Below are 25,473 nucleotides of genomic sequence, written 5' to 3' on the forward strand. Positions count from 1 at the left end.
AATTAATTTACAACTTATTCCAACAATTCACAGACCCAAGTTCTAACTTTTTTAAACCATTCTTCGGATCCTCCCAAAGTTAGTGGGAAGCATAAACATTTGGCTTCATTGCTAACCCTTAAGACTGTCATGACTCTGTTGAATCAGGACAGGTGATCACTTGGATTTGTGTCACCTGTGTACAAAGTTGTTTCAGGCATTTTAAAGTTTTTTGGGAGCTCTGCTTCGAGTATGTTTCTGGCACAAGGCTCCTTATCCTCACAGCCAAATTCTGAGTCATCTCCCTTCTGCCTCCGGGAGACTCTTTCTATGTCTTTCTAGAGGATAGTGAGTTCAGCCAAAATCCTTCATTTAGGACACTATCTGAGGTTGGAGTAGTTTTCTTTTTCTGGTCAAGGCGTTTCATGAGGTCTCCGTGTTTTGCATTGAGCCTTTTTCCTAAGTCGACTGGGGGGTCTTTCTTGGCAAACCCCCTCTCTTCCCTTGGTTCTTTGTGCACAGACATGCTCCTTCGATCTCCACGGTCTTGGGGGCCAGTCTTTCCCTTGGGAAACCTACCCCTCCGCGGGCCTTTCCCTTTTGGGAGATCAAAATGAATTTTTGGTGGGTCCCAGACTGTTTTGTTTCTTTTAGGTACAACCCTAGGATTCACCTTAGGGGTTGGTCTTTCAGAAGAGTACCTGATTGAGCTAGGGTCCCTATCCTTATGCCTTTGGCTTCCCTCGGGCTGAGAAGGTCATTCCCCCGTCCTTTCATGCACAGATGGCACAACAGTTGGGTACACATGAATGCCTACATTTTCCATCGTCTTTTTCAGGACGATCAATATTTCTTGCATTCTTTTGTTTTGTTCTTTCTTTTCTTCTAACTTAGTCTCATGGTTAGCAGCTTATTGCCTCAATGCCACTAGTTTTGTACAGATATCTTCGTCATACGTTTCAAAATCATCTTTTGTACACTCACGGTCGTTGGTATCTCCTTTTCCTTCAACATCCATCGGAGAAGTCACATCTTCTTCTTCTAGTCCCTTTGGGTCGTTATGTTGGGGTGGTGGATGTGAAGTGTTTCTTGTTAAATACCATTATATCACGAGACTTCTTATGATTTCATCTTTTAAAAAGCTTCCTACAACTCTCAATAAAAACACTAAAATGTCGACCGAAGTTTTCGGCAAGTAATAATTAAAGATGTATGTAGCAATTAATAGAGTTAAAGAAAAGAATTTTTTACGTGATTGAGACATTAATAAGTCTTAGTACACGAGTCGCTTTTATTAATAAGTATTTTTTTCGTGGAGAGTCCGAAAAACCAAATCTCATCTTCTATACATCATTAAACTATTTATAAGCTCGGTGGCAAAAAACCTCATTGTCATGCTTGTAAACTTCAAAGTTCTAGCCGCAAATTACCCTTTCTACTGTTTGATTTTTTTTTTTTTTTTTTTGAGAAATACTATTAGAACTTTTGATTGTTGATACCGAGAGACACTTCACTGTATGGTAGTTATAGTTAACGTGTCCCGTTGTGGTACGCAAAATGTTCAAACTTCAATTCTTCTCTACCATAAAATTAAGTAGCTATGGCCAGGTGAAGACTGAGCAGAAAAACTCCTGAGCAGAAGCCATGTTATTACTTCACCTCCAATCATTTAATGGGTTATTATCTTACCCAAGACCAAATCTCCTGCTCCATGCTCATGGCATAAGACATAGAGCTACCAAAAGCAAAAGCTTGGGCTTTAAAATGCAAGCCTCTAGAACCCAGGTACCTTTTCATTCCTTCTTCAAATTCCACCTTTAGTTTCGTTTATTATTCTTATTGTATTGTATTTGTATTTTTAGTTAGTGGTGGTGACTGGTGAGTTAGTATTATGAAGGGGTTTAACATATGAATCTCCCAATATTGTTTTTGTAGAGAATAATGGAGAGTATTTCAGTTGGTGGGGAAGTTGGTGGAGCTGGAGGAGCTTACTCGTATAGTGCCTTAAAAAGGCTGGACCAACTCTGGACTGGTATTTGTTCTGCTCAAACAGGTCAGAAACATATTTGTTTGCTTAATTTCCCTTCTTTGAAATTGGGTCCTGGCATTTTGAAAGTTTTGTGTTTCTAATTGTTTTTTATAAATATTTTCCAGTTGTACAAGAACCCCAGAAAGTTGTTTCTACGAATCCCGGTTTATTTTCCAATTCTGAGCTAGCTAACAAAGCTCTAGATAAGTTTGACGTGATAGTTTGTGGAGGGACATTGGGAGTTTTCATTGCCACAGCATTGTGTTCCAAAGGTCTCCGAGTGGCCATTGTGGAGAAAAACGTTCTAAAAGGGGTAATGCAATAAGATATGAAGCTTGTTGTGTATAAACTTTTGGCAAATAAAAATTTATTTGTAGTCAAGTGTTTTGTAAGTGATGTCTATGATGTTTTGGTAATCATTGATCAGAGGGACCAGGAATGGAACATCTCAAGAAAAGAGCTCTTAGAACTTGTCAAAGTTGGAATTTTAGCTGAAGATGACATTGAAGAAATTACTGCTGCAAAATTTAATCCTGTAAGTTCCTTTGGTTCTTAAATTGATAATTGAATGCAAGTTCAGCAAAGTTTGCTATGAGCCATATTTAGTCTTGGGGAATTTCTGTGAAGTGTGGAAATACACTAAAGAAAAACGTCATGTGTAGTTGTTGACTCTTAGTACATGGTATGTGGTGTCTCAAATGCACTTGACTAGAGCTTCATCTGATGGGAAGTTGCATAATTGAATAGACTAGCCTATGAATTCTGCACAGAGTTTGGTGTTCCACTTACTTTTGTCACTTGTTTGGCCTTCCATTAACTGCACAGAACAGATGTGGATTTGAAGGGAAGGGCGAAATCTGGGTTGAAGATATTCTTCATCTTGGCATATTGTAAGTTATCTTTCTTCTTCTTTCCAAGCAATAAGCAATGTATGTTATATGAGTTATAAAAGTGGCAAGAAGCGTTGTGTCAATTGTTGAACTTGTTGCTTTAATTTAGATCCTTCTCTGTTTACAGGCCTGCAAAACTGATAGAGATAATGAAGACTCGGTTTGTTTCCCTAGGGGGTGTCATCTTTGAAGGTTGCACTTTGTCCAGCATATCTGTATATGATGATGCAGTTGTGAGTTTCTAGCACTTCCAAAGAGTTAAAGTAGTTTAACAGTTTCCTTTATTGTATTTGATAAGTTTGACAATTAACGAGTCCTCTTGACACTATATCACCTTGAAAGAATCTTTTTTTTTTATCTCCAAATGTTAAAAGAATGTAAGAGGGATAGGACAAGAAAGCAGTAGAAACAATGTTTAGAAGTGTCATTGCTGGTGTAGTACAACCTGGAAGTTTACTGCCCTTTATATTTTGGTTATTTGACTGAAAGCAAATGAAAACCTTTAGCTCAATCAATTAGCTTTGATGGAGATTTTGAAATATGTGCCAAAATGTGATCTAGATATGCCAAACTGTGGTTATTATGAGTGTTCTTCTGTCTATTGTTTGGGTAAATTTTTGAGGGGATCAGTTTTGTTTTTAGCATACAAGTAATTAGGCTCCAAAATTCACTAATTCCTACCATCCTTGTATTCAAAATAAAAAATGAATTTTTTATGTGATTAAACCCATTTATTTATTTTTCTTTTGTTTTAATATCTGTACATTGATAGAGAACTGACTTAGATATTTGTTGCACACATTTCACAACAGGTTACATTATTAGCTGATGGGAACATTTTATCTTCTAAACTCATAATTGATGCAACGGGGAACTTTTCACCTATTGTAAAACAGGTAGGTAACTATGCATAATTGATGATGGATGTGTCTACCTAAGTTTACAATTCCTCTACTGTAACACAGCCTAGAAATCACATTGGAAAAATGATTATTTATATTAAGTTGAAATGGTTCAAGCAGATATTTATTATTTATATTAAGTTGAAATGGTTCAAGCAGATATTTATGTCAATGCTATTTCTCCTTTCCTTGGAATATTGAAATTCATTCCTTTTTCTGTTCTATCACGCAGATAAGACGTGGAAGGAAGCCAGATGGTGTTTGCCTTGTTGTCGGATCCTGTGCTCGCGGTTTTGGTAGTAATTCTACAAGTGATGTTATATATAGTAGTTCAACAATAAGGAAGGTTGGGAACTCAGTAGTCCAATGCTTTTGGGAGGTAGCTATGATATAAAAAAGACACAAAAAACTGTCCCTCACCTTGACCCAACACTTTTTTGTTAGTTTTTTCTGAACAGTAAACGTTTCAGGCCTTTCCTGCTGGTTCAGGCCCTACTGATCGTACTACTTATATGTTCACCTACATTGATCCCCAACCTGGATCACCTAAACTGGAAGAACTGTTAGAAGAATACTGGGAGCTAATGCAGGATTATCAGGTCAGTTCTAACTGGTTTGTTTTTTCATTTGCTTCTCGCAGTTCTACTTAGTCATTTATATTGATGGTGTTACATATTGTGCTTCTTTAAATTTTTCCAAATTCTGTGTCCTCATCTACACCAAAGGAATCAATGGTCCTTCAAGTTCAAAGAGTGACTTGTATCGCAATGTTAAGCAATAACCCTTAACTAGTTTCTACAGATTATAAAAGCTAGTAGAATCCTTCTACTTTTTTTCTGATGTCCACACAACTTTTTAAAGATCATGCATATATTTTTATTCTATAGGGAGTCTCTCTCGACAATCTGGAGATTCAGAGGGTTATATATGGCATTTTCCCAACATACCGTGACAGGTGACCCTGCAAGAACTCACTTAACTGCAATAAGCTTATGATGCATTTTGTGATAACTCATAACAAAATCTTGGTGAATTGAATAAATTATTTTTAAGCAAAAACTACATTCATGTTCTATAGTATTTCAATATTTAGGCTCTCATTGGTTTTATATATATGTATAAATATTGAGTCAAAAATTCAAACACACAGCATGCTTATTGAAATTTTCACTTTTATGAATAGAAAATAGAAGTGAAAAATACAACTAAGCAAGACCTTAGAAAAATATGCTAAAGATAATTAAAAGCTTTCCAATAAGAAGGATTATGGTCATTTGATTATTCAGGGCTTTGTTTCATAATATGCTATTTTCATTTTCATTACTAAGTAGAAAAATTCGATTTATTATTCTTGCTACTTTTGAATGGTCATTCATTTTGTCGCTATGAAAATGCATATATTGTTTATAGCAGTTTATTCTCTTCCAGCCATATTCATCTCAATTCCTAACGAGGGATCATCAATTCTGCAGCCCACTGCCAGCTGCTTTTAATCGTGTATTACAGGTGGTGTAACTATACTTCAAAAACCTCCAATAGATTATGCTTACATGCCAAAAGGAATGCAAGTGTTACAATACCATTCTCTGCAGTTTGGTGACGCCAGTGGCATACAGTCACCTGTTTCATTCGGTGGCTTTGGGAGCTTGACAAGGCATCTTGGCAGACTCTCAAGTGGTATTTATATTTTATGTTTGTGAACTCATTTATGATTGGGGTGGGAAAGTTTTCCATTAGTTGTCATCTCGAAATAGAAGAATATTATTACTATCTTCATTTTGTTTTCCTCTTCTTCTTTTAACTAGTAATGCTAAATTCTGGGCATAGGAAATGCACCTTTACATTAGAAAACAAGCTTTTTTTTTTTTGTGCAAGCTTCAGCATGTATTGATAATTGATACAAATGTTACAGTTACCAGAAGAACACTAATAGGAAATTCTGTTTTACTTAACAAAAGGTATACATGAAGCAGTCAGTGGAAATTTTCTTGATTCGTACAACTTGTCCCTACTGAATCCATACATGGTGATGTGCTGTTTTCTGTCCTAGTACAAATACTTTTTCTTTTATTTCTGTGTTTTTACTCCAGAAGGGGTGTATAACAACTTGAATGACAATGTGAAACTTACAGCCTAATTTAAGTACTTCGTGGTTGTTTCAAAAAGCGATGTCAGCAAAGCAACTGTCTAATGTTCCACCAGATTTTATAAATGAGCTCTTACATGCCAATTTTCAGAGTATGCAGGTTAGCTTAGAATTTGCTAGATTTCTTTACCAATGGCATGCTAGTGTATCCATTGCTGTTGCCTGACTATTTTTATTCTTCAGAGGCTGGGCGATCCGGTGTTACGACCATTTCTTCAGGTTAATTTAACCATGATAGATCCAACAATCCCAATCAATCAATTGGTTGAATTATAAGTAGTAAGTTGAACAGTTATTTTTGTTAAAAATTGAGTTTCAATAAAAATTTGTAATGTTTGCAGGATGTTGTACAGTTCGGGCCTCTTGCCAAAACACTAGGCCTAGTTATGATATCCAAACCTCAAATTCTACCCTCCATATTCGCACAGGTAATACAAGTCTGTAATTATTTTACTTTGTTATGCATGATTCATGAATAAATGAAATGACAGTAGCATTATGTTGAATTGTCCTAAATCTAAGATAAAGGTAACTTTACTTGGTTTAATATGTTTACATAGACAAAAATTATAAATATTAAAAGCATTTTTTTCATTGGAATGATCTATGGAAGCACAAGCTAACAATAAAGTTTACCACAATCTTCCTTGCCTGTTTACAACTGATAAATATATATATATATGCCTTATGACATGAGTGTATGTCATGGGTAAAAAAAACCCCCTTTGAATAGATGCAGCAGCTAAAACTGTCCGCATTTAATAAGATGCACGTTCTCATGTACTCTATTGCTTCAACCAAAAAAGAAATAATTGGTCTAATTATTATTTCTATAAGTGGATTAATAATCATGTTATTTAATAAATTTTCACTTTTGTGTTCCAGGTTGGCTTTCCTGTACTTCTTGATTGGTCTGGTCATTTTGCTATGCTAGGTTTTTATACTTTTCTATCAACCTTTGCTGAGCCTGTAATTAGGTAATTTCTTTGTCCGCCCTCATGTTTTGAATTTACATGTTATTAAAATTACCTAAATGATCCTTCTAAGCTCTAAGTGTATTACTTTGCAATTCATTATAAATGTATCCTCACTCGTTGCATATTTTACAAGGCCATTTTTAAGTGCATTTTCACCCCAGTTGAGATATCAGTGGATACGACGTCTTGAGGCTTGGAAATATGGGGCTGGTTTAGACTACGAGCTATGAAGGATATTTAAGGATGACATCCAATTGAATGTTGGGCTTCCATTTATAGCTTCTTATAACTAAGGACTGACATGGCTATAGAAAAAAGTTATATATATATATATATATAAATTCAACCATTTACATGTTGTGGTATTTATTGACACCAATCCACTTTCTATTTTGGTGTGGAGTCGACCTCCATAAAATTGCATTGCTAATCATTAAAGTGAGAGACAATGTGTGGCCTTAAAGTTTAATGAATTAGGGATCAAGTCAACGTTTCAAGGTTTCATCATCATAACAAGATTTTTGTGATCATGAGATGATTAATTTCACAACACAATCAATAAACTTAGATTAGTTAAAGTAGCAAATCAACAAGCAAGTATTACTTCTTATTATAGTACATCAAAACATGTGCAGGCAACAGACATAGAATAATGCTTTACTTTTCTTGGACCCATAGCCATCAATATAAGCACTCATAGCTATTTACACCTTTAATTCAAACACTGAAAATAGTTACTACTAGTGTACACTGAAATCAATCTGTTGGATTAGCACCCAAAATTTTAGAAAGTTGCTTTATAAGAGGCTTCTCCTTTACATCTTCTGTCCTTTCCAAATGCCATTTCTTCGACATGTTAGCAGCCTGAAATTAGAAGCTTGGATTGATTTGCAAGAAAAAAAGCTTCAAGGGACCTTAAGAAAAGCAATCAAGAGTTTATAGGTTTTAACATACCCAATCTTTTAAGGGAAGTAGTTGCTCCTTAAGAATCTCAAGACTTGGGTCAACAAGGTCTCTTCCCTTTGTTCGGATATCTTCCCTCTGTGAAAATGTTCATAAATTTAACTCCTGATGCATTTTTAGTACAATGATAATAACCATCAAGCTAAAACCAAAGTATAAAATCCCTTAACAGTTAACAGTGAGAAAACATATCAATCAACAGAAGAACTTCTGCTTCTACCAAAAGGGCCATTGAATAGTAAGCATAATGCTATGTGCTTCCTTTGAGCAGCGAATGAAAATGCACATTACATACTAACAATATTACTTACAAATGTTATCAGCAAGAATTCGGAAAGAGCACAAAACCATATACTTCTTCACTGTTCATTTTAAACAAGCTTCTGCTGACCATATCACATCTTCAAGAGATTTATTTATGTCAAAGCATAGGCAAGAGATCTTAAATTATAAACACTTAGGACAACTTAATATGATATAAATATATATATATATATATTTTGTTTAGTTACTTTGTGTCTGTGGCCAAATCAACTTCAGAAGTCAACATTGGGAGAAACACTCAGCATGGCCATTTACATCAAAGAAACAAGCATCTTGATCACATTTCCCAGCACAAATCATAAATCTTACGATCAGAAAATCATGATGTAAGCAGAGAGAAACTTACATTCTGCAAGTCTAGTTTGGACACTGCCATCCCAAGCATCAAAGTGGCACCACCAAACACTAGAGTGGTAGCAGCAGCAAAAGCCTTTCCAACTGCCAAAAGAGAAAGATACAATTTTGGTTGGATAGAGTCAACAGACAAAGCAGTGGTTTACCATCATAATTTCATAAAATAATTATAGCCAAATTATTGAACATACAAGGCGGGATATATATTTATATATATAAATGAATTCGTTGGGGGCAATTCTGTCCCAGGTCGTAAGTTTAATAGAGCGGCCTTCGCTTTGGCAATCTTAATATGATTCGATTACTTTTCAACCAAAAAAGATAAAATAAATATACATATTGAACATACTTTGTTGAAGCCCTTCAGCTGCAGCTTTCACCTTCTCAGGATTAATAGGGACATGCTTGTCTCGACGCAATTCATTAGCTGTTGAGGCCGAGACCCCAAAATTTGATTCGGGCAATTCCCACCTGCATTCATTATCAATTACATTATAATCGAAACACACCCAAAAAAAAAAAAAATGAAATGAAGAAGAAAAGGTACCTTTTGGGGCCAAAGGTGACCTGAGGCAGAGAAAGGTAAGACCTGAGTGGGTTCAAAGCCTCGGCATTGATAGAAAGGCGAGCGTTAGGGTCAGAGGGAATATCCCATTTGGAGGCAGAGTATAAGGAAGGCGTTGAATTAGACGTCTCCTGATGAAATAGCTTGGACGGCAGAGAGTGGCGCAACACCTCGGGAAGCGCGTCGGCTAGGTCTTCACGCTCAGTCACCGGAGCTGAAGAAGAAGAAGAAGAAGATTGAGTAGGCGGCGATGGTGACGCTTTCTTGTTAGCCACCATACGGCTCACTGCCTGTTTGGATTCCTGGAAAAAGTAAGCTCCTTCTTTCCCGGCTAATCTTCCCGCGAGAAAACTCATCTTTGCTTTCTGAGCTAATTTTGACTGTTGACAATGGCAACTTTGTCTTGATTTGGGTTCTCCTTGATCAGTGGTGATCCCTATAGTTACGTGTACTTTTTATTTATAAGTTTACGGCCAACGCTGGTCGCTTGCCTTTTTCCTTCTCCTCCAAGTTATTTTTTTATTATTAATAATTACTAAAAAAAACAATTATTTAAATATACAAACTTTGGTACATTTTTCTCACTTGAGATAAAGTCTTCTCCTTATGTTTTACATCACATTTTATCCAAATGAATGAGTAATAAACTATGAGGGGAAGATTAGAACGTTCATAAATATGATGTACTATATAAGATCTAATGTAACGACAAGTGATTAATTCAATTACAATCAACGATTAAATATTCAATATTTAATTGTAATCGAATTTAGATTGAATATTATTTTTAAATATTTAATTGGATTAGATTAGATTGGATCAGATGTTGAATGTGGTGTTCACAAATTCAATACATCCAACATCAAATTAAATTAAATAAGATTTTCATTTAGTTTGAATACGTAATTTAATTTTATATTGTTATACATAAAATATATATGTATATACGAAAATTTACATTAAAATTTTACTATTTTTTTTTTATGTAGATGAATTCAATGCAATCCAATATATACTGGGGCTAAAATATTAGATTATTAAAATTAATTAGATCGAATTGAATTATAAAATTTAACATTCAAATTTGTATTGTATATACAAAAAAATATTAAATGTGATTCAATAAACACCCCTAAATCTATACACCCCTAAATCTATACACTTTCATAAGTAGAAATTAAGACATGATCCTAATATTTTACTAAGTACTATTTATGTAAGACCATATTAGGCTATTTTTTTACCACTTGGGGCTAGCTCAAGTGGCTATAGGTGGGTGTGTGAGTGTTGGAGGTCTTGGGTTCGAGTCCCAGGTAACATGTTGTAATATATAAACGCTTAAATCAAAAAAAAATATTAGGCTATTTTTTTTTTCTTTTATTCTTACTTGTGGATCAAGCTCTATTTTACATATTATGCATACTTAGCTTCTTCCGTTACTTGGAGGAAAAGAATTTACATTCCTTTTTAATTGTTTACATAGTTATTACTTTGTAATAATATTTTATTTAGATTTTTATATTCATACTTAATTTTACCCTAGATTCTACACCACTATTCTTGTAGAGGAGATCAAGGTTCAATATCTCTCCCAATATAATGGTGTAATAAAAATTAAATATAATTTTATTATATATGTACAAATAAAAATGTTGAGACTAAAAATATTTTGAAGCCACAAAATTTAATCAATTATCACCATATCTACTTATGTTATATGATATTCCCACCAAATTGAAAAAACCGTGGATGGTTACAATGGTCCTTAAATGATCAGTTTTTATTTCAATTACAAATCAATTGATATAATCAAAACCGACAAAATTCATATAAGTTTTTATATATATACTTAGGGTTGACCTTATGCATAGACGGCTTAGGACCTATTCATTTTAGGGGTCCAAATAAAAAAATAAATTTTGAAAGATATACATATTTTTTAATAATTATTAAAAATACTATTTATCTTTGGTCCTTAAATGATCAGTTTTTATTTCGATTACAAATCGACTGAAATAATCAAAACTGACAAAATTCATATAAGTTTTTATACATATACTTAGGGTCGACCTAAAGCGTAGACGAGTTAAGTTTGCGCCTAGGGCTTATTCATTTTAGGGGTCCAAATAAAATAAAATACGTTTTAAAAAATATACATATTTTTTAATAATTATTAAAAAGGGTAAATAGTGGCATAAGTACCCAAAGTTTTAAGTTTGTAAGCGGCATAAACCCAATGATTTTTTTAGAGGCATAAGTACCCAATGTTTATAAAATTATAATTTTCTTCCAGTTTCATCAGTACAAACTCTGTTATTGTCTTAAACAGGACACATATAAGACCCAAATTTTAGATTATTTGGTTTGGACGAAAAATATGTAGTATCAATTACTTCAAAATCTTTTTTTTAATAAATTTAAAACGGAGTCAGTACTAACGAAAATAGAGAAAAATTACAATTTTATAAATAATGGGTACTTATGCCACTAAGAAAAATTATTGGGTTTATACCGCTTACAAACTCAAAACTTTGGGTATACTTATGCCGCTATTTATACTATTTATCTTTATAGTAATAGCTCAATTTTTCTTTTGCTTATGATCCATTTTAACTCAGAACTGACCCTATATATACTGTTTAATTATATATAAGTATTTTGATTGATATAATAAATATATTATCTTAATAACATTAAATAAGTGATAAAAATTAGATTACTTTTTTTGTTTTTTTTATATAAAAGTTAATTTACTTTACTTTCTCTCTCTATCCACTTTCTATTTTCCAAGCCAGTTAATTCTCTTCCCTTTTGTTTTCCTCTCTATCCTATCCCATTTTTGTAACAATAATATCTCATATCTTCAAATCTCAACCCACCTCTCGACTCTCCTAACTCTCCACATGTTCACTCATGATCTGTTGTAGGTACCTCCATGGCTCACTCATGATCTCTAAAGATGTTTCTCTCTCAATCATCTTAGGTATGTGTATGTTCTCCTCTTAATAATTTTCTTTCTCTTTCATATTCTTATTGTAAGAGATGAAAATAATTTTGAAAATAAATAAATAATTTTATGAAATTAAAATAAGAAAAAAAAAGCTGATGTTGTAATATAGCAAAACATATAGAGAAATACACTATTTCACTAACAAAAGAAAGCAAAGTAGGAAGCTCAAAAATAGAAGAGCAGAACTCTGAATAAGAGAGATGTCAGAGCAGAGCTCAGAAAGGAAAAGAATGACCCAATAAAAAAGCTTAGAAGATGAGAAAAAGAGATGCAATGTGCAGCAGATGAGATTTAGTGCACGTGGACAAATCAGAACATAAAAAGAGAAGGAAACATGCATTCCTTCCTGCCTATAAATAGAAGATCCCTCTTTTGGCAATTTGTTGTTGAGCCAATTTTTGGCATCAACAGCTAGTGCCGTCATGTGTGGGAACCTTTTGAATGAAAATCTGAAGCTAAGGATACGAACTAAAATGAGATCGAAAAAAGATATTGGAGAATGTTGGGTTTTGTGCCCTAAATAAAACTCATTTCAATATAATCAGATTTACTAATTAATAAAGATCAAAAACTGCATTTTATGTTGCATGGTTCACATGATTTATTTCATGATTATGTTTGATGTATAAATTCTATTAAGTCCAGAACATATGTATTTGTCCATGATTATAGTGTCGTCAGCACAGTAGAATATAATCATGATTATATGTTCAAAAGTTTAATTCCCTGATTTGTCAGTTCACTGGATTTAGATTGGCATGATAATCAGCAATAGGTATACTTACACATTGGATAAGTGTTATGTCCTTTCCAGGGCATTGGCAAAATTTACCAATATCAGATGTATGGAGTATACATTGAAAGGGACCGATATTGATCTTAGATAAGATATCATAAACTTACCATTAAATCTTTCTAAGTCAATATCAATGGTTGATCTTAGGTTTATGGATCTTAATCCTGACATGGTTAGGTTCGATCTCAAGAGTGTTATTTGTGTTCTTTGATTTGTTAGTTAAGCCTACCTTTTGGTCTGGGTGATACGTACATTTTGGAAACATGATAGTACAATTGAGTGGGAGCGCTAATCATAGATATGGAATCTATAGCTTCTATCTGGACATAATTAAACACATATAAGTTTAAGATCACTTACATGAATGAAAAAAGAGTAATATGAGTCCTTATGCTTAGTACCCTAACCCTCGATTCGTTTTTGAAGCAGAGTATCACCGTGTACTAAATTTGAATTTCTTCCTTAATATCTTGAACAATTTATTCTACACAATCTTCTACAAAGATCTCAGTATTACCTTAAAGTATATGGGCAATAACTCAATACTATAGAACTCAAAATTATGAGAGAGAGAGAGAGAGAGAGAGAGAGAGAGAGAGAGAGAGAGAGAGAGAGAGAGAGAGAGAGAGAGAGAGAGAGAGAGAGAGAGAGAGAGAGAGAGAGAGAGAGAGAGAGAGAGAGAGAGAGAGAGAGAGAGAGAGACTCAAAATTGCTTGAGAGAAAAGGAAAACTTTTTATAACTCAGTTTTTTTATTTATGTTTGGTTGACAAAATTGTTGTGTATAGATTCAAATCCTTAACCTTACTTTTATATATTATGTCTCTTCTAGGTTTCAGGTAAGTATAAAATGGGTTATTCAGGAAAATACAATGGGCCTTGAATCACTCCCTTGGCAAACACCTTTATAGGTCCAATGGGTTTGATTTTTGTTATTTTTATTTCATTCAATAAAACTTTTCTATCTTTTTTCTAAACTACTATTTTCCTGTTCTAATTATTTAAATGCTAATTTTATCTATTTAATAATTATAAATAATTATCAACCAAAATTACTATTTAAATATATTTATTAATTAGGCTCACAAAGTATCTTAATTAATAAATAAAACCCTCTCTGTTGACATTCGATTTGCTCAACTGACAGCGGAGCCTTATTTATTATTGACAATCACCACGTGTAAATTATAAAAGCAAATAATGAAGTTGACACGTCAATTTATAAAGGTCCGGCCTCCTTATTTACTGAGAAATGACCTACTCTCCTTTTTATTGTATTAATTTTGGAGATAATACCACACATATTACATGCTTTTACCTTATAATTTCTAGCTATGGCTCTCTTTGAATGTTATAATGGTGAGAAACTAATTTATTATATATTCTGAACAAGTGAGATGGGAAAATAGACTTAGTGTCTAATGACTGAGGAATAGCGTGTGAGAGAGAAAGTATGAGAGTGCTCTAGGGCTTGAGGGACATAGAATTCAGCCCCCCTTTCACTTTGCCCTAATGCCCTTTATATAGTTTAGGGCTTACAAAAGATCCATATTTAAATAAGTTAATCTCTCTCAAAAATAGGGAAAATACTCTTTTATCATGTATTTATGATACAAAAATAACCAATTATTATCCCTAAAAAGATAGGAAGATAATCTGAGGTTGAATCCCTACTTTTGTGGGTTGTTGGAGCTGTCTCGTAACTGAAATTAAGTTGCGATCCATCCAAAAAGATAGTCGTTGACCCCACCATTCAATCGAGCTTCCTTTGATGCTCTTTATTTGTGCTGGATGGCCTTGCCTTTGCTTGAGACCTGGTCGGCACATATGCTCCATTGGTCAGCCAAGGTATATATGGTCCGACTAGACGTCCTTGGTTGGCCATTTCCTTCAACTTGGTCTTACTCGATTACTTGGAATCCTTGTTGATTGATGTGTTAATACATGATGACTTTGCTTATTCTATTGACATGTTGTATTCCATGTGGACATGCCACATTATGTGGGAAAAAATTGGGATAATATTTGTCCCCCAAGTCCCTGTGCGGATGTCTGTACAGATATGGACTTTTCAACTCCAACTCTAGCTGTTAAAACCTTAATTGGGTAGCAATGGTCGGTCATATATTTGGCCTTTCAAATGACCCACTTTATGACAAAAAATAATTTTATTGGCGATCATTATGTAGATTTATTATTTTTTTTTCTTTTTTTGCTACATATTTTCCCACTTACGAACCTTTGGTCTTCTGCATAGCTATTCTTGTGGAGAAGTTATCACCCACTAAGTTTTCGGGGAAAAGGTGTATCAGAATCTATATAAGGTTCATTTTGATTAACTTTTTATTTCACTTCAACATCTCTCTCTCCTTCAAATTTTCTTCAAGAAGAAGAAGACTCTCTATTTCCACATTGCACTCGATGCCCCAAGCTCCTCATTCCCTGAGGTTTTTGCTTCTTTCAACGATCCAAACATCCTAGGAGCATCCATAGTGGACTTCATTAGTGGGTAAGTCTTCAAATCTCATTTTCTCACTGTTTTCTTGAATCTGCCATTGATGACTTTAAGTTTTTTTTTAAGCTTTTTGAAATTTTTAATTCTCACGTTATAGTGTAGTCTTTTTCACATTATAATATGCATGATAACTTTAAGATGTATAATGTATGACTTCTTGATGAAAAATATTATGTTTTGAGCTTCGTTTAGATTCTTGACTCTTTAAGTCACGAAGAACACAAATAAAACTATTAGCATTTTTGAAAAATAGGATTTTGATCCTTAGGAACCCTTGGCCGGCACACAAGGTTTGTTTATGACCCTCGCCGGCACATACTTTTGGCCTAAGAACCTGGCCAGCTCATGCATTTGTTTTAGGAACCTGACCAGTTCATGGCCAGTTCATGGCTTCAAGCATGAGAACTTGGCCAGTTCACAGTCTTGTCCTGGACCCTGGCTGGCACATGGCTTTAGACCCAATAACTTGGCCAGTTTTGGCCTTAATGTTGAATATTCATGGCTTTTTATGCCTATTTTGCCTTTATCCATTACTTGATTCCCATAAGAACTCTGTATGGCATAGGTCTAGTCTATCTTGGCCAATTAGCAGCCTAAACTCAATGTTGTTTGATTTCTTGCACCTAGATCTTGTACTTTGCTGATTAACAACTTTGTACATTGACTAGTACCCTTAGGTTTAGTTGACTCTTATCTTGTCTAAGTCTCTTTATTTTGTCCAGTTGCTCACCTCCCTCTGCCTTTTTTTGTACATAGATGAACCCGCATGACTTTTGGGGAGGTGACAACCGAATCGATAAAGACTTACTTAGTCTTCTCTTGGAAGACCATCGTCCAGCTCCTTCAGCTAGTTCTTCTTCCTGGGATTCTTTGGGTAGCCCCTCTCCTGAAACTAAGGTCCAACACCATCAAATTCGAAGTGAATAAGCGATGAATTTTACGGTCAGTTCATTTGGGAACTGAAGTAGGGGTGGAGGCAATTCCTCCCCATGATAATGCTAATCCCAACATACTGTTCAACAAACTTAATAACATTAATACGTGAAAAAAGTATTTATTTTATCTCTGCTTAAAAAAGAGTCATTAAAGCTTTGTAAAAAATAGCTTTTTTTTTTCCAATTGCATTTCATATTATTCAGCAAACTTAATAACATTAATACAAACTGAAATCAACAATTTTAGGGCGTAGGTATAAGAGAGCAAGAGCTTCAATCATCTTTTTGTTTTATGAAATGCAATTAGAAAATAAAGAGAGATAAAAGATTTAAGGTGTATTTAATTAATTAAAATTACTTTTTCCATTTCTCTGTCCCATAAATAAAATTAGGAAAAATAGAAAATGGGGGAGATGGAGATGTGATCTGGGATTATGGTGATGAAAAATAGAAAAATAGAAAAAATTGGGAAAATATGTGATATGCGATGATGATGATGATTTTTTTTTTTTTTTCAAAATATAAGGTTAATTTTGGTTCCAGGTTAATTTGTTCAATAACCAATAACAATTTAAAATTTTTCTATTGGGGTCAATTCTTTGTTTTTTTTTTTGAAAATGAAAATTTAATATGCATACATACAATGTGTTGCAAAAATTATTAATTACTACGCAAGTGCACGCAATCAAGTAGTAAACTCACACAGGTGAGGTCGAACCACAGGGAATTGGACTAAGTACTACTAAATTATACTTATGATTCTATCTGGTAAAAGAATATTTTTTATGAATTAAATAAGACAATTCAGAAAATTAAAAATAACAAAGGAAGATTAATCAAGGTAAGAAAATAGGGAGACGAATCCTGTTGTTAAGTTACCAATCTTAATGTCTAATTGCTATCCTTCTCTTAAAGTGAATGACAGATTATAAATTAACCTAGCTCTTTTCAGATCTTCTAGGTTCTAAATCTCATGTTCTCTAATTAATCTCTTAATTAAACTAACATGAAATCTGCATTAAGCAATAATCTAAATGTCACAAAGGCTATGTAAATACTTTCGTTTCACATCAAAACCTAGACTATCCAATTTTAGCATTCTCAATTCTCACTTTTCAGATTTCGAATTGAGATCATAAAACATGTAAAAGGTGATCAATCTTGCACATGGAAATTAAACACAAATATGAATAGTGTTCACAATCAAGATGGAGGAATGGCAATTATTCATTAACTAGGAAAAACTTAAACAACATTCATCATTCTCCCTAAATAGGAGTTTAGTTCAAAACATCCATAATCAAATCCATAATTAACATTGAAATAGAAAAGAACATAGAAAAATTAAAGAGAAGAGAAAGAACTAGTTGAAGCAATTGATCCGGGTCGCCACAAGCCGCTCTTCTAGCCTCCTTTGTTTCTAGGGTTCTAAATCTGAATGAACCCTAATTCTCACGAGCTCCCTCTATTTAAACCAATTTTCATCTTTAAAATTCGTGAAATTACGAAACTGCCCAAAAATCCCGTCACTGGGTCCCCGTCGCGACTAGCAAAGCCCCCGTCGCGACGGGGTTAAACAACTTTGTCTCGAAATTCTCTCTGCCAGTTCCCGTCGCGACTGGCATGTTCCCCGTCGCGACTGGAACAGGCAGCGACACCAATCTTGGATTTTCTTCTCGATTCTTTCACCATTTTTCCTCAATTCTTGTACATACTTTCTTTAAATGCCCGAGGACCTGAAACCAAAGAATCAAGCGTAATATAGCCCTAAAACTAGAAACAAAGGGTGAAAACTAACCGAAAATATGACCCGAAACTTAGACTAATTTTAGCCTAACAAATTCCCCCAAACTAGATTCTTACTCGCCCCCGAGTAAGGTAAAAAAAACTAACTACGCTGTCAGATAATCACTACGCTGCTGACTCATGCTCTGCTTTCTTCCTTGCATAAACTAGAATTTCGATCCTACTAACTCTAACAATTAACTCAGATGCTCAATTCATAACACTATGTATAACCACAAAATTTATTCATATGTTAAACATCGGTATAAAAGTTTTACTCTTTCCAACAGTTCCACAACCCGATAACTCATAAGCTTGCATGCTTACCTTTCTCCACTAATGTTGACAATATCCTTTGGAATCATTAGGTCTTCAAGGTTTAGGCATTATGACTCAGACATTCAGAAATAGACAAAAGACAATTTTGGCTCAAGATATCATAAGCACACAAACAGAACCCACAAGCTTCTTACTTTTCTTTTTCAAAACCCCATAATGTTCCTGCATTTACCAAGATTGAGAGAAGATATCTCTATTATTTTTCCCAACATCACTGAATTTTTTCAAACACATTCTTACTTTTTATTGTGTTTTTTCTTTCTTTCTTCTTTTTTTTTTTCCATCATTCATATTTCATTTTTTTTTCTTCAGTGATATTGGATTACACATTTTTCTTTTCTCAATCTCACAAGTTCTTATCCCTCTAACTATTCTCTCACACTAAATATTTCTCCTCCCCCAAACTAATTATTTAGCTTATGATATCATGGATAACATGGTGAAGAAAAATTAATAGTGTAGTTGCAATTTTTCAAATCGATGGGTGAAAAACATAACGGGTTTAGGCTCAAAAGGTTAACTAGGGATACACATTATTACGGTAGGCTTGAAAGGCTCAAACTATCCAACAAATGCCTAAGTCATATTCCAATTGAACACTATCAAGGATTTCGTCTCAAAAGAATAAACATGCAAGTTCTAAGCTATCCTATCAATCTTACCACAAACCATCGTAAAACAATTATAACAATTTTCACAGATTGAGTATTTCCAGGTAAACACAGGTTTCTAAGCATCCAAACTAATCCAAAGAGTTAGCAGAATCAAGCACACAGTTATTTTACAATTTCAGATCACATCACACTAATCAGCAGTATACAACTATCGTCAAGCTTATTGCCATTCCTTAACTAAAACAAAAAAAAAAACTAAAATAGATAATTAAAATGCAAAAATTAAAGTGCTGAATTTAAAAATTTTAAGTCTCTCCCCCCAAACTAAATATGACATTGTCTCCAATGTGCTATTATACTCAAGGTGAGAAGGACTTACCTGAACCCCCATCAGAAGGGGTTGGGCGGACCCTTTTCATCCAAAAGAACCCTCGTACTAAATGAAGAAAATTTACCACCAATCGTGTTGATTTCAGAGTTTCGCACAAGAGTAAGCTCACCTTCAGAACTACCACACATCAATCTTTTCCAATGACGTCGAATCGTTCGAAGTCGCTCTTTAGGCTTTGCTTTCTTCTTATCAGCTTTAACACAAGAACCCTTCACCATCTCAATCTTGCAATAGGTAGGAATGTCGGTTGGGGCAAAAACATTAAAATTGACCTCTTCATCTTGCACTCTCAACTTTAACTCTCCCTTTTGAACATCTATTAATGTTCGGCCTGTGGCTAAGAATGGTCTTCCCAAAATAATGGGAATAGTTGAATCTTCCTCCATATCAAGAATTAGGAAATCAGCAGGGAAGATAAACTTACCAACCTTCACCAGTACATCTTCAATTATCCCACGAGGATGAGTCAAAGAACGATCCGCTAGTTGTAAAGTCACTGTTGTGGGCTTTGCTTTTCCCAATCCTAGCCTTTTGAAGACAGACAAGGGCATTAGATTAATGCTTGCTCCCAGATCACATAGAGCTTTAGTTTCCACCGAACCCCCTATAGAGCATGGAATATTGAAACTACCCAGATCTTTAAGCTTGGGCGGTAGTTTCTTTTGCAAAATGGCGCTACACTCCTCAGTTAATGCCACTATTTCATAGTCCTCCAATTTTCTCTTCTTAGACAATATCTCCTTCATGAACTTCACATAACGGGGCATTTGTTCCAAGGCTTCAGCAAAAGGAATGTTGATGTGTAGTCTTTTAAAGACCTCTAGAAATTTTGTGAACTGCTTGTCTAGATTGGTCTTTCGGAGTCTCTGAGGATAGGGTATTTTCACATGACGATCAATACTGATTGGTGGAGACTGCTGTGGTGGTGCTGGACTATCAGTAATCTTCTTATCTGATGATGCTTGAGTTGGTGTTGTTTGATCTTTAATCTCTTCATCCACTGGTTGTATCATCTCAGGCCCATCATATTTCTTTCCACTCCTTAAGGAAATTGCTTTACATTGCTCTTCTCCTTTTGCATCATTAGTGCTAGGCGAATTTCCTTGAGCTTGTTTTTCCACTTGAGTAGCCAATTGTTCCATTTGAGTTTCTAGAGTTTTAATAGAGGCTCTAGTTTCCATCATGAATTTGAGCAATAAATCAGCTTGGATAGTGGAGCCTCCACTAGAACTTTGTTGTTGCAGCTGTTGTTGGTTTTGTTGGGGCTGGTTTCTCTGCTGGTTAACCCCTGTTGGTTGTGCCCATAATTATTATTTTGGGAATAGTTTCCAATGGCTTTTGCTTGATCCATTGACAAATCATCCACATCTGCCTGACACTCAGAAAAGTGATGGGGACCTCCACATATCTCACAAACCACTTGAGCTTGTTTGGCTTGCACTGCGATCAGCTTTGTTAGGGCCTCAACCTGAGCTGTCAGCTTTGTAATGGCATCCACCTCTACCACACCAGCTACCTTCTTAGTTTGACTCCTTTCAGTTGGCCACTGCTGATTGTCTAGAGCCATCTCCTCCAATAGATCATAAGCCTCATTAGCACTCTTTCTCATAAAGGCTCCACCAGCTGCTGCATCTATCAGGGTTCTAGTGTTACCAACCAACCCGTTATATAAATTATGAACCAGCATCCACTTCTCAATACCATGATGAGGACACTTTCTGATTAAGTCCTTGAACCTCTCCCAAGAATCATAGAGAGACTCATTCTCTTGTTGACAGAAATTGTTGATCTCTCCTCGCAGCTTAGCAGACTTTGCTGGGGGAAAGAGCTTAGACAGAAATTTAGTTGCTAAGTCTGTCCATGTTGCTATGGAATTTGGTGGCAAGGAGATTAACCAGCTCTTGGCTCTTTCTCTAAGTGAGAATGGAAACAGTCTCAAACGAATGGCATCATCACTAACTCCATTGACTTTAAAAGTCTCACAAAGTTCCATGAAGTTCGAGAGATGCAGATTAGGATCTTCAGAAGGGAGGCCACCAACCGGGCGAAGGCGCACCATTTGAAGTATGGCAGGTTTGATCTCAAAGTTATTCGCATCCACTGCCGGTAGCCTGATACATGACTGCACTCCCGTCAGAGTAGGGAGAATGTAATCTCTCAAGCTACGGCCATTAGCTTGATCTTCCACGGCGCCACCATTATTGCCGTTATTACCTCCATTGTTCGCGGCATTAGCATTCACATTAGCAGCCATGATTTCTGAAGTTTCAGCAGTTGCTGAAACTCCTTCTTGCCTCTTGTTCTTTCGGTTTCTCCTACAAGTTTTCTCGATTTCAGGATCAACTGGTAATATGACTGCTTGTCCTTGACGGCGCATACACTAGGATTCCTGAAATAGATAAAGAAAATATTGCAAGAAAACGATTAGTAATTAGCAAGAAAAATAAACCAAAGTAGAAGTTAGTATAATTTTGGGTAATATTAATCTTTATACAATTCCCCGGCAACGGCGCCAAAAACTTGTTGCAAAAATTATTAATTACTACGCAAGTGCACGCAATCAAGTAGTAAACTCACACAAGTGAGGTCGAACCACAAGGAATTGGACTAAGTACTACTAAATTATACTTATGATTCTATCTGGTAAAAGAATACTTTTTATGAATTAAATAAGACAATTCAGAAAATTAAAAATAACAAAGGAAGATTAATCAAGATAAGAAAATAGGGAGACGAATCCTGTTGTTAAGTTACCAATGTAAATGTCTAATTGCTATCCTTCTCTTAAAGTGAATGACAGATTATAAATTAACCTAGCTCTTTTCAGATCTTCTAGGTTCTAAATCTCATGTTCTCTAATTAATCTCTTAATTAAACTAACATGAAATCTGCATTAAGCAATAATCTAAATGTCACAAAGGCTATGTAAATACTTTCGTTTCACATCAAAACCTAGACTAACCAATTTTAGCATTCTCAATTCTCACTTTTCAGATTTCGAATTGAGATCATAAAACATGTAAAAGGTGATCAATCTTGCACATGGAAATTAAACACAAATATGAATAGTGTTCACAATCAAGATGGAGGAATGGCAATTATTCATTAACTAGGAAAAACTTAAACAACATTCATCATTCTCCCTAAATAGGAGTTTAGTTCAAAACATCCATAATCAAATCCATAATTAACATTGAAATAGAAAAGAACATAGAAAAATTAAAGAGAAGAGAAAGAACTAGTTGAAGCAATTGATCCGGGTCGCCACAAGCCGCTCTTCTAGCCTCCTTCTTTGTTTCAAAGGTTCTAAATCTGAATGAACCCTAATTCTCACGAACTCCCTCTATTTAAACCAATTTTCATCTTTAAAATTCGTGAAATTACGAAACTGCCCAAAAATCCCGTCACTGGGTCCCCGTCGCGACTGGCAAAGCCCCCGTCGCGACGGGGTTAAACAACTTTGTCTCGAAATTCTCTCTGCCAGTTCCCGTCGCGACTGGCATGTTCCCCGTCGCGACTGGAACAGGCAGCGACACCAATCTTAGATTTTCTTCTCGATTCTTTCACCATTTTTCCTCAATTCTTGTACATACTTTCTTTAAATGCCCGAGGACCTGAAACCAAAGAATCAAGCGTAATATAGCCCTAAAACTAGAAACAAAGGGTGAAAACTAACCGAAAATATGACCCGAAACTTAGACTAATTTTAGCCTAACACAATGTTAAACAATGTAAACTCTCAAAAGTCATATAAATGAGTAGTTAAAAAAATATATGTATAACTTAAGAATAAAACAATAGTCATCACCATAGAATTATTCTTTATATATATGAAATATTTTTTAATGAGTATTACATATGGTTACTAAAACTAATTGTAAATTTCAATTTTAGAAATATTTTTTGTTTTTTTTTTGTAAGAATCAATTTTAGAAATATTAAATGATTAGATTTTGATCTAATCACCAATAATAAAAGAGAAATTTACTCTTCCCTCGTATGATATGTCGGTCTTTCTTCTCCCTGTTGATACATGCAACAAACTTGAAGGGATGATGTCCAAGTTTTGGTGGCGTTCTGATAGTTCAAAGTCGCATGGTGTCCATTGGAAGAGTTGGCAGAATTTAACAAAGCATAAGCATTTTGGTGGTATGGGCATTCGAGATTTAAGAGATTTTAATCTCTCTATGTTGGGTAAGCAAGCTTGGCAGTTGGTTGTGAATGAGTCTTCTCTTGTAAGTCGTTTATACAAGGCTCGGTATTTTCCCCGAGGTTCTTTCTTCAATGCTGAACTTGGTAACAATCCAAGTTTTATTTGGAAAAGTATTCTTGAAACTCAGAAGTTAATTTTGTCTGGGGTTCGGTGCAACATAGGGCCTGGTACTTCAATTGATATTCAGCGGGATCCTTGGTTTCCTGACGCATTCAATCCCTTTGTGACGTTGCATTTGGTGGGGTTAGATGATTGTCAAGTTGCTAGTCTGATGGAGGTTAATGATAGATGATGGGACTTGGATGTGTTGAATGATCTGTTCAATACCCGTGATCGAGAACTGATTTGTAAACTCCCTATCTCTTCGGCTTCTTCTGATTTATGGTATTGGTCTTTCAATTCTTCTGGTGTGTACAAAGTTAAAAATGCCTATAACTTTTTACATAAGAAAGATGGTTTACACCTTTTAGCTGATGAGAAGAGACTGTGGAAGATAGCTTGGAACATTAATGTCCCTCCAAGGTGTTGCACTTCTTGTGGCGTTCTCTCTCTGAAACTCTTCCCACGAAGGTTCAGCTGGTGTCGAGGCATGTCCCGCTTGATCTGAACTGTCCCATGTGCAATTTTGAGGAGGAATCAATTGTGCACTTGCTGATAGAATGCTCTTTTGCTCAAAGTTGTTGGAGTAGATCATCTTTAAGTGCGGCTGTTTTATTGGGAGGTAAGTTCTCAAATTGGTTTGAGTTGTGTGTTCTGCCTTCTAATGCCGATGTTAGAGAGGAAGCGGTCATGATTTGTTGGGCCATTTGGAATGCACGTAATGCATTCACCTAGAAAGGTAAGAGCACTTCGGCTTCAGATGTAATTTTTTCTGCTAGAGGTAACCTTAATCAATGGAAAAATGCTCTAATGAAAAAGAAGGGTCCTTTGTTTTTGGCTTCGGGTGAGAATGAAGGAAGGGAGCAATGGTCTAAACCGGTTAATAATAAGATTAAGGTCAATGTGGATGGAGCTATATTCGATTCGAAAGGCTGGTATGTGACTGGTATGATGGCTCACAGCTATCATGGCCATCTTGTCGAAGCTTTTTCTTGTAGCAAACTGGGCTTTTTAGAGGCTGCTGTGGTGGAGGTGATAGGCATTAAGGAGGCTCTTAGTTGGATCGAAGATAAGCAGTGGAATGATGTGCAACTGGAAACCGATTGCCTTCTTACTGTCCAAGCCTTACATTCTTCGGTTCTATTGCGTTCTCCCTTTGGCGTGGTAATTCAAGAGTGTAAGGAGTTGCTTGCTTATTTAAAATTTGTTCAGATTCAATTTGTTAAACGTTGATCTGCTAACAAGGCTACCCATTATATGGCTCGTAGCTCTTGTTTTCATTTAGTTCGTATGTTCACCGAGAGTAATGCCACGGAGGATCTTTTGAATATTGTATTGGTTGATGCAATTTGCTAATAAAATGTCACTATTTTATCTCAAAAAAAAAAAAAAAAAAAAAGAGAAATTTAAATTTGATTTAGCAACTTAATTAAAAAATATAAAAATGCACATTTATTTACACTATCAAAAAAAATATGTTTATATAAAAAAATTTAATATCAATTCAACTTTTTTCATCTATTTTTCTTTTTGCTGAATATTTTATTTTTATTTCTCTCTGCTGATTGAATAATCCGGCTTGTAAAAAATCAGAATTTTTTTATTTAATAAATAATAAAATTAAGTACAAAAACTCAAACTTTTCTAAT

At 34.9% G+C, this 25,473-nt stretch overlaps 3 protein-coding genes and 1 non-coding gene across 4 annotated transcripts; 3 read left to right on the forward strand and 1 right to left on the reverse strand.

Annotated features, from left to right (window-relative positions):
- Nucleotides 1-1,477: 1,477 nt before the first annotated feature.
- LOC115700648 (uncharacterized) lies at nucleotides 1,478-7,412 on the forward strand. The gene is made up of 18 exons (XM_030628266.2): nucleotides 1,478-1,764; nucleotides 1,915-2,032; nucleotides 2,134-2,321; nucleotides 2,436-2,543; nucleotides 2,834-2,898; nucleotides 3,026-3,131; nucleotides 3,711-3,794; nucleotides 4,033-4,179; nucleotides 4,271-4,399; nucleotides 4,688-4,755; nucleotides 5,273-5,306; nucleotides 5,393-5,477; nucleotides 5,759-5,826; nucleotides 5,933-6,046; nucleotides 6,130-6,165; nucleotides 6,288-6,374; nucleotides 6,832-6,923; nucleotides 7,057-7,412. Exons 1-18 carry the CDS (start codon nucleotides 1,624-1,626, stop codon nucleotides 7,151-7,153), a joined length of 1,767 nt encoding a protein of 588 aa, XP_030484126.2. The 5' UTR covers nucleotides 1,478-1,623; the 3' UTR covers nucleotides 7,154-7,412.
- A 53-nt stretch (nucleotides 7,413-7,465) lies between these two features.
- On the reverse strand, nucleotides 7,466-9,716 carry LOC115700649 (uncharacterized). The gene is made up of 5 exons (XM_061102938.1): nucleotides 9,112-9,716; nucleotides 8,914-9,035; nucleotides 8,557-8,648; nucleotides 7,878-7,964; nucleotides 7,466-7,787 (listed from the first exon to the last, which is right to left on the reverse strand). The coding sequence occupies exons 1-5, from the start codon at nucleotides 9,483-9,485 to the stop codon at nucleotides 7,680-7,682; spliced, it is 783 nt and encodes a 260-aa protein (XP_060958921.1). The 5' UTR covers nucleotides 9,486-9,716; the 3' UTR covers nucleotides 7,466-7,679.
- Nucleotides 9,717-21,209: 11,493 nt separating this feature from the next.
- On the forward strand, nucleotides 21,210-21,316 carry LOC115701621 (small nucleolar RNA R71). Its single transcript, XR_004008614.2, has one exon. It is a non-coding gene; the product is annotated as a small nucleolar RNA R71 (small nucleolar RNA).
- Nucleotides 21,317-23,516: 2,200 nt separating this feature from the next.
- On the forward strand, nucleotides 23,517-24,017 carry LOC133030614 (uncharacterized mitochondrial protein AtMg00310-like). The gene has a single exon (XM_061103412.1). It carries the CDS (start codon nucleotides 23,517-23,519, stop codon nucleotides 24,015-24,017), a length of 501 nt encoding a protein of 166 aa, XP_060959395.1.
- The last annotated feature ends 1,456 nt before the right edge of the window (nucleotides 24,018-25,473 follow it).

This window comes from Cannabis sativa, chromosome 8, assembly GCF_029168945.1.
Source record: "Cannabis sativa cultivar Pink pepper isolate KNU-18-1 chromosome 8, ASM2916894v1, whole genome shotgun sequence".
Lineage (NCBI taxonomy): Eukaryota > Viridiplantae > Streptophyta > Magnoliopsida > Rosales > Cannabaceae > Cannabis > Cannabis sativa.